At 40.6% G+C, this 12,810-nt stretch overlaps 1 protein-coding gene across 4 annotated transcripts in view; it reads left to right on the plus strand.

Moving 5' to 3' along the window:
- Positions 1 to 12,810, plus strand: part of EMCN (endomucin) — a 113,694-nt gene that overhangs the window by 54,308 nt on the left and 46,576 nt on the right. For all 4 annotated transcript variants that reach the window (XR_003094064.1, XR_003094065.1, XM_006023670.3 and 1 more), the window contains exons 2-3: positions 5,270 to 5,314; positions 11,926 to 12,417. Coding sequence is in view for 2 of the 4 variants with exons in the window: in XM_006023670.3 (XP_006023732.1) it covers positions 5,270 to 5,314; positions 11,926 to 12,417 (537 nt within the window). In the remaining 2 variants the exon portion in view is untranslated. The remainder of the gene's footprint in view (positions 1 to 5,269; positions 5,315 to 11,925; positions 12,418 to 12,810) is intronic.

The raw sequence follows: 12,810 nt of genomic DNA on the forward strand, positions 1-12,810 counted from the left end.
TATTTAAACAGACTTTTTCTGGGTGAAAGAATTTGAGCATGGGATGATGGGGATGGTGATATTTTTCTGTGGGGAAAGGGGAGTTCTTTTAGCACTTCTCACATTATCAGTATAGAGCAGGGGTGCTCAACCTCAGCCTGCAGGCCATATGCAGCCCATGAAGCCATTCCATTTGGTCCACAGAGCTTCCTATGGGGTGGGAAATTTGGCTGCAGAGGAACAATGGCCATTAATATGGTCACCTTCCCACCCCACCAAATTCCCAAGCCCTGCACTGCTGGCTGCCACTGGTCCATGCCCCCTCCCCTGCATCTGGATCAGGGCAGGCCATGCCCCTTCCCCCAGGAGTCGATTTCATAGAGGAGATGGAATCCATCTCTTTACTCTTCTGTGAAATATGAAACACAATAACCAGAAGGAAATATGACTACATCCTGCTTACCACCAAACAACTTCAAGGTCAACAGATTATTCCAATTTTTCTCTGAGCCTAATCTGCATATAAAACGAACTGTTCCAAGCAGGAGATTTTATCACAACTTCAACTCTCCTGTGAAATATGAATTTTCATTTCTACCCAGGAGAACTTGTACCATCTTTTCTCCTATGCCTGAAGAAGGGTGTTGTGCCCAAAAGCTTGCAATTAGAGAATTTTTTTTGCAAAAATCTAGTTGGTCTAAAAAAAGATATCACCTCTACCATGAGTTCTGATTCCTGTGAAATCCATGTAATTTTCAGTTTGGTTGGTAGCATTCTGTTGTAATACGTGCCTTTACACAGCAGGTGGAAAGGATCAAAATTGTTCTGACTACGGATCAGGCAGATCATCTCCTGAATGCATGAATCAGGTTAATTACAATTAAATTTTTGGACTGAAACCATTTTCTGTTAGTCCATGTACTGTACTCACACCTTCAGTAATCTGTGCTGGTGGCATGAATAGCTGGCATAACGAAGTATGCCAGGAACCAACTTTATCACAAGACTGCCCCCTTCCTCCTCCCCCCGCTCCCCCCTAGTTTCTTATTGTCCACGTTGTTCTCCATTTTATGGAGCCATTTATCTGGTGCCATAGGTCTTCTTGATCTCACCTCCCCAGCCACATATCTATTTCTAGATATGTCTAGGTCCCCCCCCCCCACCCCATGCTTCTTAGGCATGCCATCATTGGAAATATGTATAAATTGTCCTCTCACCAGAACACTTTGACGGCTGCATCTCCAATTAAAGCTTTGTAAACCACACATGCAACCCCCACACCTGCCAGCCAAAAGGCATTTGCCAGTCTTTGAATTGATTGTATGTATAGTTAATGAATGATAATTTATTGTAGCATTTACATTGTGAATGGAAACTCATATGCTTGTGGTTCCTATTTCCAATGAATTTCTTTCCCTTCCCTTCCCTCTCCTTATACCAATATGCCAAAACTTCTTTGAGAAAAATTCTGCACAGTTTTGCTCTGCTCATTCGCCCAAGGGTGAAAAACTTGCTTTGCCCAGCAGCCAACATTCTCTCCGTGTCCAAACTTGGGGCTCCCCGGGCCACACACACAGTCTCCAAGTCATGGTAGGAGAAGCTAGGCACCCCTATGGGTACATCTGACCCTGGCTGGCCCACAAACCGGTATCACCCCTGTGGCCCATGTTTCCCTAGCCTGCCCACACCTCTTGCAATCCTATCTTAGGGCACTGTTGGGGGAAGCTCACAGTTTCAGGGCACTGTTGGGGGGAAGCTCGCAGCCTCAGGGTACTGTTGGGGGAAGCTCGCAGCCTCAGGGCACCATTGAGGGGAAGCTCACAGCCACTCACCTCTTTGAGGTCCTCATAGCAGAGGAAGAGCATGGGATGTGCCACCCATGCCCACCACAAGCCCCCTCATGTACTCATGCCACAACTTCTAGGCCACTGCAGGGAGAAGAGAGCTGGGGGCGCTCTGTAGAGGCTTGGGGGCTACAATGCGCCTGGCTCTGGGGTGCAATGGCTACATATAATAGTGTGTGGGGAGGGCTGAGGTACACCCACTAGACCCTTCAAGAAAACCATGCTGACCCTAGGCCACATGGCAAATTTCACTCTGTGGGGATACTTCTCTGTGGCCATTAATATAGAATACTATAATAGTTGTTTAAGTTAAGGTTGCCGTTTGGTAACTGTCCAACTATCCAGAGCAAAAAGTCAGATCTTGTTCTAGATTGTGCCTTCATTTTTTTCTGAATCCTCTCTTAAAGGTTTTCTTCTCTTTGTTTATCCTTGAGCTTAACTTTTGAAGTACTTCAGCAAACTTGGATGGGATTAAGCAACTAACTCGTTAGAAGTGCTTAAGTGCTTTGCCTACTTAAGGTTTTTAAAGTATTCCTTTTTAAAGATATCATAGAATCACAGCCATTAGATATGAAAATATTTCCAGTGTTTGGACCTTTAATCTAGTGGTTCTCAACCTTTTTTGATTCGAGGCATTCCTTGAAAAGTGACAGCTCTTAGCTTTCATTCATTGTTTAACCACAGTAAAATAATAAAATAAGTTTTTGTTGCAAAGGATTCAGAAAAACCACTACAGGTCAGAATATTTTTAGCACTATGGATTCCTAGTTGATATTTCCAAGTTTATCTTGTGACTCACTTAATAGTGCTAATATAGGACCCTGGTTGAGAATCACTGTCCTAGTCTTTCACCTTAATGATATATGGCCACCTCCCAGGACATCCTTTAAAATGCAACCTAGTTTAGATTTAAATGGTACAAGTCATCAGGGTGTCCAATTCCTTCCTTGGTCCTCTAATCTAGACTCTACTATTTTTAACCTAAATTTTTCTTTGCTCCCTTTCAGTTTATTACTTGCAGTCCTGAACCTTTTTGCTGTCTGAAAATGATTTCCCTTTTAGTTGGTGACAGTCACCCTAACATATACCTTTTGAATTATGTAGGCACCAATGCTCAGGCATTGCCTACATAATGACCAGTGTAATGCGTTTGGCCCTTCTTCTGTACTGTAGAAAGTCATCTTTGCTGAATGGCCTGCCATTCAGGTGCCATTATTGTAGAAAGCATTAGTGAACAAGAGGGTAAAACATAACCAATACAAAAGCTAGCTAACCATAAAGGAGGTTGTATGTGTACCAAAAGCTGTAAGTCAAAGTCACTAATGTGTCTTCTAGTTCTTTAGGTTTGACAAGGATTCTTGACTTGAGGGTATCAATCCAGCACACCCACCTAGAACTAAACCTCACTGACAGGTAGGGCTCCTGGCTTGTGAGGAAAAACTAAGGAGGATAGGCATGCCTGTCTGACTAACTTAGTTCCAGGTGGTGGTTTGAACTGGTATCCTAAAAACAAGAACTCTGGAGTAGGCCAGGCCAGGCTGGAAACCCCTGTAACAATTTGAGAAAGGAGAAGAACTTCTGGTGGAGGTGGCATGTTCCTGCTGCAAAACATTCATTATTATATCAGTGTAAATTTGAATTGAAAAATGCCAAAAAATATTGGCTTCCAAGTTTGTGGGTGTTTGGGTCTTAAATTTATTTCATTTTAGATCCTTTTATAATCAGACCATAGTCCACAGGCTTGTGAGGGCATCAACTGGCCTAGGAGCATATCTACATCCATGAGTGGTATATGCAGGTAGAAGGGCTCCAGCAGTCTAGCTGTTTTCTCAAGGTGTTTATCACACACCTTGGGACTATGACATTTTACTGGATTCATTACTTGTTCCAGGTCTCAGGACTCAGTCCAGAACAGTCCTTACCTATAGCTGGTCTTCTTGGTAAGGATGTGTTTGGAAACAGGTCTGTATGTTTGTTTTTAGATGCACTGAAGGGGTGAGAGGGGCAAATAGTCCCTGCAACCTCTTTTGTAGGGCAGGTACACTAGATAGGCCAGAATTTTGCCCTTAAAATGAGGAATGGTCTATTTTAATATTGGCTGCTACCCCTCTCCTTCCACATTTTCCCTTCCTTTTCCCTGGTGTATCTTAGAGGATTAAGGGCAACAAGTTAAGATGTCCTTATGAAACGTTAAACTTTGCCTTTGTTATGGATGACTAATACTAAGGATAAAACTGGATTTTCTTCCAAACAAAGTATGCTTTATAACAGAGGAAATTACCTTCCCTACCTCAACCCCTGGTAAAATCTTCAGAAAATGATCCCATCCACGCAGCAGAGATTTGACAGCTCTTCCCAGCTCTGCTACTATTTCTGTGGCTGCTCTTACCTTTCATTATAGATTTAGAATAAGCCCTCACAAGGCTGTGGGCTCTGGGAAAGCATGAAAAAGCCTCTTTTCTCAGTCAACAAATGTCTTTCCCTCTGCATGAACTCTTTCTCCCTCTGCTCATTAATATATAAGGCTAAACATTGGATATATCTCTCTCTTACTCATTAGGAGTAGGGGACAAATCCTGTAGCCCTTACTCTTTCAAAAGTATGGCAGCAAATCATAGAATCATAGAAAATTAGGGTTGAACAGTCCTCACCTCCAAGCCGCAGCAACATCAAACCACTGGTCTTCTTGGTAAAGGTTTGTTTGGAAGTAGGGCTACATGTCCCATGACACCCAGACTTGTCAGAAAAGGACATAAGGGGAGCCACAACCAGCCATTTTAATGTCTGTATATAGAGTTAGATTTCTGGCCTCTTATGAAAAAAAAAGATAATTGCATCCCAAGCCAGCCTTTTGGATGGTGCATTTTATTGTTCATTGTATTATTAAAAAGTGAAGGGAAAAATAGGATAAACGTTTTCTCCTTTTCTTTCAAAACTCATCTAAATTAAAAGTTTAGTTTTTACTTTGAACATATGCAGCCAAAGAAGAACAAGGAATAGTACATATGAATTTAAACTAATTAGATAGGGTGTGCAGTTGATCTTGTGTATTTATTATTGCAATGTAGTGATTTAATAATAATTCTACTGTCAACTAGCCAGACAACTTTATTGCACCAAAATAATTTTCACAATGTTTTGCTATAGTCTTGGTTAGGGAGGAGTCTGCTGTGAGAAAAGTTAAGCCTTCCATGGGAATATGCCAAAATATATGTGGATTATATACGTTAGGTAGCAGATCACTGAGATTAGGACAGGATATGTATTAAATATTTGGTAAAAGAATATGAATGGCCATTGGATTCAAATGATAGGCAAAACCTGATGCTCAGGGAACAGCTTTATAGAATGGCTCCAAGTCCCCCCTTGCTTATTTGCTGAATATTGCTTTGACAAATATGTGTTTAGACCAGTGGTTAACGCACCATCATTTATCCTATCATCAGGTATTTCTTCGACTACAACGAGTACCAACACACAGCCAACTAAAGGTAAGATTTAACTTTACAATTTTATTCATAATCAAATCTTGGCAACAGACACTTTAAATGACTCTGTTTTACAGCAGGGGTTTCCTTTTTTCTGGTGTGATGCTTTGCTGTGAATCCAGGCTTGTCAAGCAGGTGGAAACCATTTCTGCAGCTGACTGAATAGTAACATGATGAATTACTGCAGTGATATGTCAGTGGGGAGGGCAGAACTGAATAGAGTGCCCAAGAGGAATAAGTGAGGGATTCTATCCCCAAACACTGGCATTGTAATAAGTGGAGAACTTCAGATTTACACTGTCTCCTACTTTCTAGATCAAATTAAGACTCATATAGATCTGAGTTATGGGTTTTATCAAACCATAAATCTCTGGAAGGCATGCAGCACTTGGTGCAGCTATTCCATTTACAACTACTGGCTATATATGAATGATTTGGCCTCTGTAGGACTTGGTACCGGAACAACTTGAACTATTAGACAGACACGTAGGAGAATGTGCTATATATTAGACATAAGGCTTAGGTATTATTTAAGTGACATGTAATGCTCTAGATCAGGAAAGAATTGTGTTGCTGGGATTGAACTGTGTTGCTATGAGAAGGGAACTATAAATGAAATTTAAGAAACCTCTCCATTACCATGCTATTTTTGGCTCATTAGTAGTGAAATTAATCTCTTTATAGATGACCTGTCTATCACAACAGGCCCTCTCAAGCCCTCCACATGCACTTAAAGGACTGATCCAAAACCTGTTAAAATCCAGGGAATTCTTCATTGGATGCAACTGGTGAATTTAGATCAGGTCCTAACTCAGATACAGGTAGTGTTTTATAAAGGGGGAGTGTCACCCAAACTGACACAGTTGGATCAAAAAAGCTAAATGAAAGTAATTATTCCCCACACTGATCTCTTACTGTAGAATATATAGTATACAGCATGTGGTCCTTACAACATTCTGTTCTCACAGCTCTTGAATACAAGGAATACATACAGCTGGATGGTTGCCAGGACTGATGGGACTCTTGGAATATGTGATACCTGTGTCTGGCAGCCTCCTCCTTCATTTCTCCCACACACCTGATTATTCTGCACAGCATACTGAGCATGTTTGTTCAAATGTCTCTGCACATGAAGGATTATCGCAAGCCTGGCTCTCCTTTCATTCTCTTATCAGAAGCTTTCATTAATCTTGTTTTAGTGACTCTATATTATAGCTACCATGATAGCAGACCATTAGTGGGAGCAATAGCTACTATGATTTTCATAGTTTCCCCATTATAAGCCAGACATATTAGAAGAGTAAAAATATTGGCCTCAGATGAAAATTCAGCATACAAGACTTCAGCTTGGTGCAGTAAAAATAATTTAAAAAAAAATACAAAAAAGACTTATTTAAAAAATTCTGATTGTTTTTTAAGAGAGACAGAAATTCAAAAGTGGTAAAATTTCAGACACATAGTGTGACTTTTACACCAAAATCTAAAAAGGCTTTTTTCCTTTAATGGAAATTGTCATATCCTTCCATTTTAGGCATAGGCTAGACTTGCCTATTCAGCAAGTTCGACCTTAACTTTTAGGCTTTCTGGATGGAGTGGATCAGGGGTGTCAAACTCATCCAGCCTCGCTAAATTACAGACTGTAAATTTATGGCTCACAGAATCACAGAATCAATAGGTATGTTCATAAGTCATTTTAGATGGACCTAAAATAAGTATGTAAAAACGGAGCATTTTTAACTACTTATAAGGGGAAAATTTGTTGAGGACAGTAGAAAAGCATTTACCATGATCTGTGGTGGTTGTGTTGCCAGGGTTCTGGCACAGTGCCTTTAGAAAAACAGAACATGGTTGTATGTGTTCAGTGCCCCCTTAAGAAGACATTGTTTTGGCAGAGCGTTGCTTGTTGTGGCATATTGTTAGTAAGAGGAGGTTTTTCACAGGAAAATGCAACATATTTTGATTGTTTAGTGGGCAATAAGGTTTTCATGTGGGGAAAAATGGATTACATATTAGAATCATAGAAAACTAGGGTTGGAAGGGACCCCAGGAGATCATCTAGTCCAACCCTCTGTTCAGAGCAGGACCCTCCCTAACTAGATCATCCCAGCCAAAGCTTTGTCTAGCTGGGTCTTAAAAACCTCCAAGGATGGAGATTCCACCACCTCTCTAGGTAACCTGTTCCAATGTTTTACTACCCTACTAATGAGAGAGTTTTTCCTAATATCTAACCTAAACTTCCCTTGCTGCAACTTGAGACCATTGCTCCTTCTTCTGTCACCTGCCACCCATGAGAACAGTCGAGCTCCATCCTCTTTGGAACCACCCTTCAGGGAGTTGAAGGCTGCTATTAAATCATGCCCTCCCCCCCATCTTCTCTTGTCCAGACTAAATAAGCCCAATTCCCTCAGCTTCTCAGAAGCCATGAGCCCCAGACCCTAACCATTTTCAATTGCCCTTCACTGAACTTTTTCCAATTTTTCCACATCCCAATACTGGACATAGTACTCTGGTAGTCTATAGCAAAGTCAAATCAGCTTTGCAATGAACAAGAGCTGCTGGGCTAACTCTCAGCAAACAGAAACGTACATTTCATGTAAAGGACATAATATACTCGGGAGAGAAGTTAACATAGCAAAATGTACAGGTAGATCATAGTAAAACTGAGGCTTTCACCAACTTAGCTGCCACAACAGAGATGATATAAAGATTCTTATGTAGGGGAATTTGTGTCTAATTTAGCTACCCAAACCAGAAATCTGAGTGTTAGTGTGTAAAGATGTCCCATGAAAATGATATTTAAATTCTAATACAAAGTTTGAGACAGGGAAAAGTTCATTAAAACTCAAGTTAACAAAGTCCAAACCTAGATTTTTCCATTTAAATTTGACTTCAGAGAAAGAAACCTGTAAAACAATGTGGATTGTGATTCCCAGAGCCATTGCTCAGGATGAGACTGCAGAAAGTATTTTAGGCTATTACTGCAGGTGATTGGAACAGCCTCTGTGTTCAGTTTCAGGGGAAGATCTCAGCCCTAGATGGGTTTTTGTTTAAAGCCACTTTGATGATGACTCCTGACTCCTGCTCTCTTACAAAAATATATTACAAAAGGTATATTAATGCCCTTAGAGGGTTGAAAAATCTATTAAGAAAACCAACTATGTTTTATATTGGCCTCTGTTGAACATAAATAAATAATACTGGGAGATGAACTTAAAAAGCCCGTGCCAGCGGCACAGAAAATATTAACCCCTTAAACAGAGCAGGCATTGTCCAGTTTACATTTGTTTATGCTGGCTAAGAGAAACTGGGCTCATCTACATGTGCACCAATGTGCCTTTGCTACTGAGCATTAAGTTTAGTACCTCTAATATGAAGTACTACATATGGGCAGTAGCAAAGGTGAACTTTTTTGTGAAGCTTAATGTGCAGTAGACTAATTCTACTGTGCATTAGCACAATTTTTGCTGTGATGCGCTAATGTGCAGTAGAATAGGCTACTGCGCACTATGGCGTTTCATATAGATGTTCCCAGCAGGTGCGTCTAGACATTCATTAATGCACCATAGTTACTGCACATTACATTTAGTACTTGGATAACCAAGTACTAAATCAACATGCAATGACTTGTGCTACTGAACAGTAGCATCAGTGCTTGAGATTTTTTCAGATGTTAACTGCACAGTAGCCTAATAACACTGAGCAGTAGCATGCCAGGCAAAAACTGTGTGAATACACTACTGCAGAGTAGTATCAGGCTACTGTGCAGTTAGTGTCTTGTGTAGACACACCCACTCTGTACTACCTGAGATATAGCATACTAAAGTTAAATCGGTGATTATGAATCTCAAATGTATTTTGTTTGATATAGCATACCTGACATAGAAATGTCTGACAATGGTCATCATTAATTGGGTAACAGTTTACCAGATTTCAGTGAAGCTTGAGTTTAGGTATCTAAGTATTAATCCTTATTATCCACAATTCAATGTGATTGGCAGAAGATAGCATGAATTCACTATGAAAAGGTTGCAGAGTCAGATTCTCATCCACAATTAGCATTGTTAAATTACAGAATAGCAACAGCAAATCATGGTTTATCACCTGCTGATATGTTTTACAACATAAAACTAAAACTAAGAATTCTTGTACTGTCAGAAGCTTGTCAGAGCCACTGGGGCCTTGCATAAGCACAAAAGGGCAGATAAGACAAAAGAAAAACAATCATTACTTCATTAAAATGACATTATGTCTCTAATGGGAACAATAGTCACAAATAAGAGATTGTCCCACGGCCAAGTAAGACTGCAACCCAAGAGGATACATACTGCATGGGACTAAGTGACCATCTTCAAATTCCAAACGAAAGGAATGTACTTTCCAAAGGAAAGGTGTGGTACTAAGTGCAATTTTGCCCAAGAGGTTCTCAGACCAGTGATAGTAGCAGCAGATTGAGACAATAAAGTCCCAGAACACAGAACAGCCAGAACAAGTAGACTTGCCTTGTTTAACAATCCTGGCTCTAACATTCCAGAGGAGCCCTGCAGTCAAAATCTAGTTTCTAGTTTGTGATTGATTATATATGTTGAATCAATAATATCAACTGGGTTCATAAGTTATTACCCCTACAAAATTAAATAAAAAATAAAGTGGTCAAGTGGATCATGTGCAGTATTGCATTTATAGCTCTTTTAACTAATGTGGCTTCAAGGTGCAATTGAACTATCCTGCTAAATATAAAACTCCTAAAACTCACTGAGTTTTCTGTACAGACTGAAAGTAAAATCAAGTCTAAGCAGTCTTGCGAACTTGGATTCTTGAAAGTAGACAACTTAAATCATATTTAGGTGAAATAAGAGCCAGATTTCCATAACATCTGCTGCTGTCTCTGAAGGCATTGGTTCATGATTGTGTTCAACACCACTGAGAATCAGCCCAGAACAACATGCCTACACCACAGCAGCAGCATGCTCCAGCTGGGACATTCCTAAACATGCCCCACCTACCCAACACGTTGCCAGTATAGAAATACATGAGTGAAGACACTCTGGAGTATCCTCCTGTAGTGTACTCTTAAAACCCCAGTCTCTGGCATGCTTTAGAGCAGTCAGTGCATACTTCTAGGTTTGTAGCATGCATGCAAAAATGGATGGGTGGGACATGTTCAGGACCATTGATGTTTAGACAGTATTTTGAAGAATGAGTTACTTTGATAAAAACAGTTGGAATTGAGAATCTGAAACATTTCTCAAGGTTCAGGTACTGCCTATTTGTACAAATTGTAGTACTTTAAGGGTAAATTTACACATTACACTTAGACCATAGTAAACCTGTGGTATGTTAAGCAATGTTAAAGTTAGAATGTGCTGTGTACAGTTGCACATTAAGGATTAATGCTGTTTCTGGCCTGCACAACTCTGACTTGCTACTAGAGGGCTGGCAAGCAGGGGCATAGCTAGGAGCCAGGACACATGAGCTCTATTCCTGCTTTGAGAGAGGGGTGGGGGTGTGGGAGCCTGGGAGCAGTGTATCCTGAGATGCTGAAGGTCTGAAAAATGCTCATTTTATCTGTGTGGAGCAGACTAAGTGATCCTAACACAAGCTAGGTAACATAGCCGAGAGTTAACCCTCACCTGAAGTGGCGTAACTTTGAGATGGTCAGAAGGTGCTTAGGATGAGTTAATGAACTTTAACATGCTTGCATTTAAGTGCCCTTTATATGGTCTAAGAGTAACATGTAACTTTACTCATACTAAAATATTTTTGCAGTTTTTTTTAGTTGAACTGGGTCTAATCCCTCTCTGGACATGTTTAAATTTGTTTCTTGCCAATTCTTTCTTACTTTTGCTTAAATTGGAAAGGGAATATTGCACCCACTATTTGGTCAGAGAACTGTATAAATATATATATAGATATAGATATTAAATTCTACTGCATTGCTAGTCAATGACCTGCAACTCCTCAGCCTTGCACAGTGTGTAACATAGGAAATTTAGATGTGAACTAGATTGCAAGTTCTACTATTACAGCAGTATCAACCATGGGAGATCCAAAATAAAGGCAAGAAGAGATACATTTTACTTATATAAAGTTTTCAGGTATATTGCAGTTTCTAAGCAATAGGCTAAATGTGCTCAAAAGCAGAGAATGGATGTTGACCCTATTATTAACTGTCATCTGCAAAACTTATATAATACCAGATAATGTGACTGTCAGATGAATAGCTGTAAAACAGGATCATCATCATCATCATCAATAGTGATAACTATTGAATATAGCAAGCCAGCTCCTCTCTTCTGACCAACTTGCACTCTAAGTTATTCCTGCTCTGGGTTGACAGAGCAGGATGACTCTAAGTTATCTTCCCATTCTCTTAAGACTTGTTTTTCAGTGAAGGCCCAAGGCTTCTGTTACTTATTCCAGGAGTAACAATCTATGAGAGCCTATTTGGCAGGCAAGGGATTTCAAAAAGGTGAGGAGCTCCAGCTACTCTACCTGATCCTAGCACAGGTGTGGGCTGAGAGCGTGTTGTGTGTATACATGGCTGCATGGATTAGAATCTGGCATAATTTTCTACCAGGTATGTTCTCATGTGACTGTCCTCTTTGCACTTCCAGCTACCATTGCAGAACATGCAAAGAGTAATGAAAACATTACCCCTGCTGGGTCGGCTTTAGCTGTAAACACGACAGAAGCTAATTCAACAAAGATCCCAGATAAGTCGTTCTCAACTCTAGCAGGAACTAATGGCACAAATGACACTCGTGTGTCACCTCCAGCTCCAGCAGAAACTAATGGCACAAATGACACTCTTGTGTCACCTCCAACTCCAGCAGGAACTAATGGCACAAATGACACTCGTGTGTCACCTCCAGCTCCAGCAGGAACTAATGGCACAAATGACACTCTCGTGTCACCTCCAACTCCAGCAGGAACTAATGGCACAAATGACACTCTTGTGTCACCTCCAACACCAGTGGAAGACAATACAAGAGCCAGGTCTCCTGGGTTGTCTACATCACCAGTGGGAACTAATACAGCAGACAACACATCTGGGTCAGCTACAATTCCGGAAAGAACAGGAACAAATGCTACTAATGGAACCACACGTAAGTGATGGAAACAATTTCATAGCCAAAGGGGTAAAAAGATATGAATAACTGAATCTTTGCATCATCTGTCACATATTGTCCTGAAACAAGAGTTGTTTCTCTGAAGTGTCCATGTTCAGTGTGAAATGTCAGTGTTATTTAGCTTTTGTGTTGTGATTAGTGATGGCTGTACTTCACAAGATTCAGAGTTTGGATACTCTAATTAAAGGGACAATACCTAATTGTAGGGTACCTAATTGTCCCTTTAATACTCTAATTAAAGGGACAATATCTAATAAAGGGCTTAGTCTGTCTGAGTGTCTGTCTATAATGCTCTTGAAGCACTCTGATTGGTTAGTGAAACTAACCCCCCCCCCCCCCCCCCCCCCCCCCTCTCGTGGGGGGGGGGGG

Source organism: Alligator sinensis, unplaced genomic scaffold (genome assembly GCF_000455745.1).
Source record: "Alligator sinensis unplaced genomic scaffold, ASM45574v1 scaffold353_1, whole genome shotgun sequence".
Lineage (NCBI taxonomy): Eukaryota > Metazoa > Chordata > Crocodylia > Alligatoridae > Alligator > Alligator sinensis.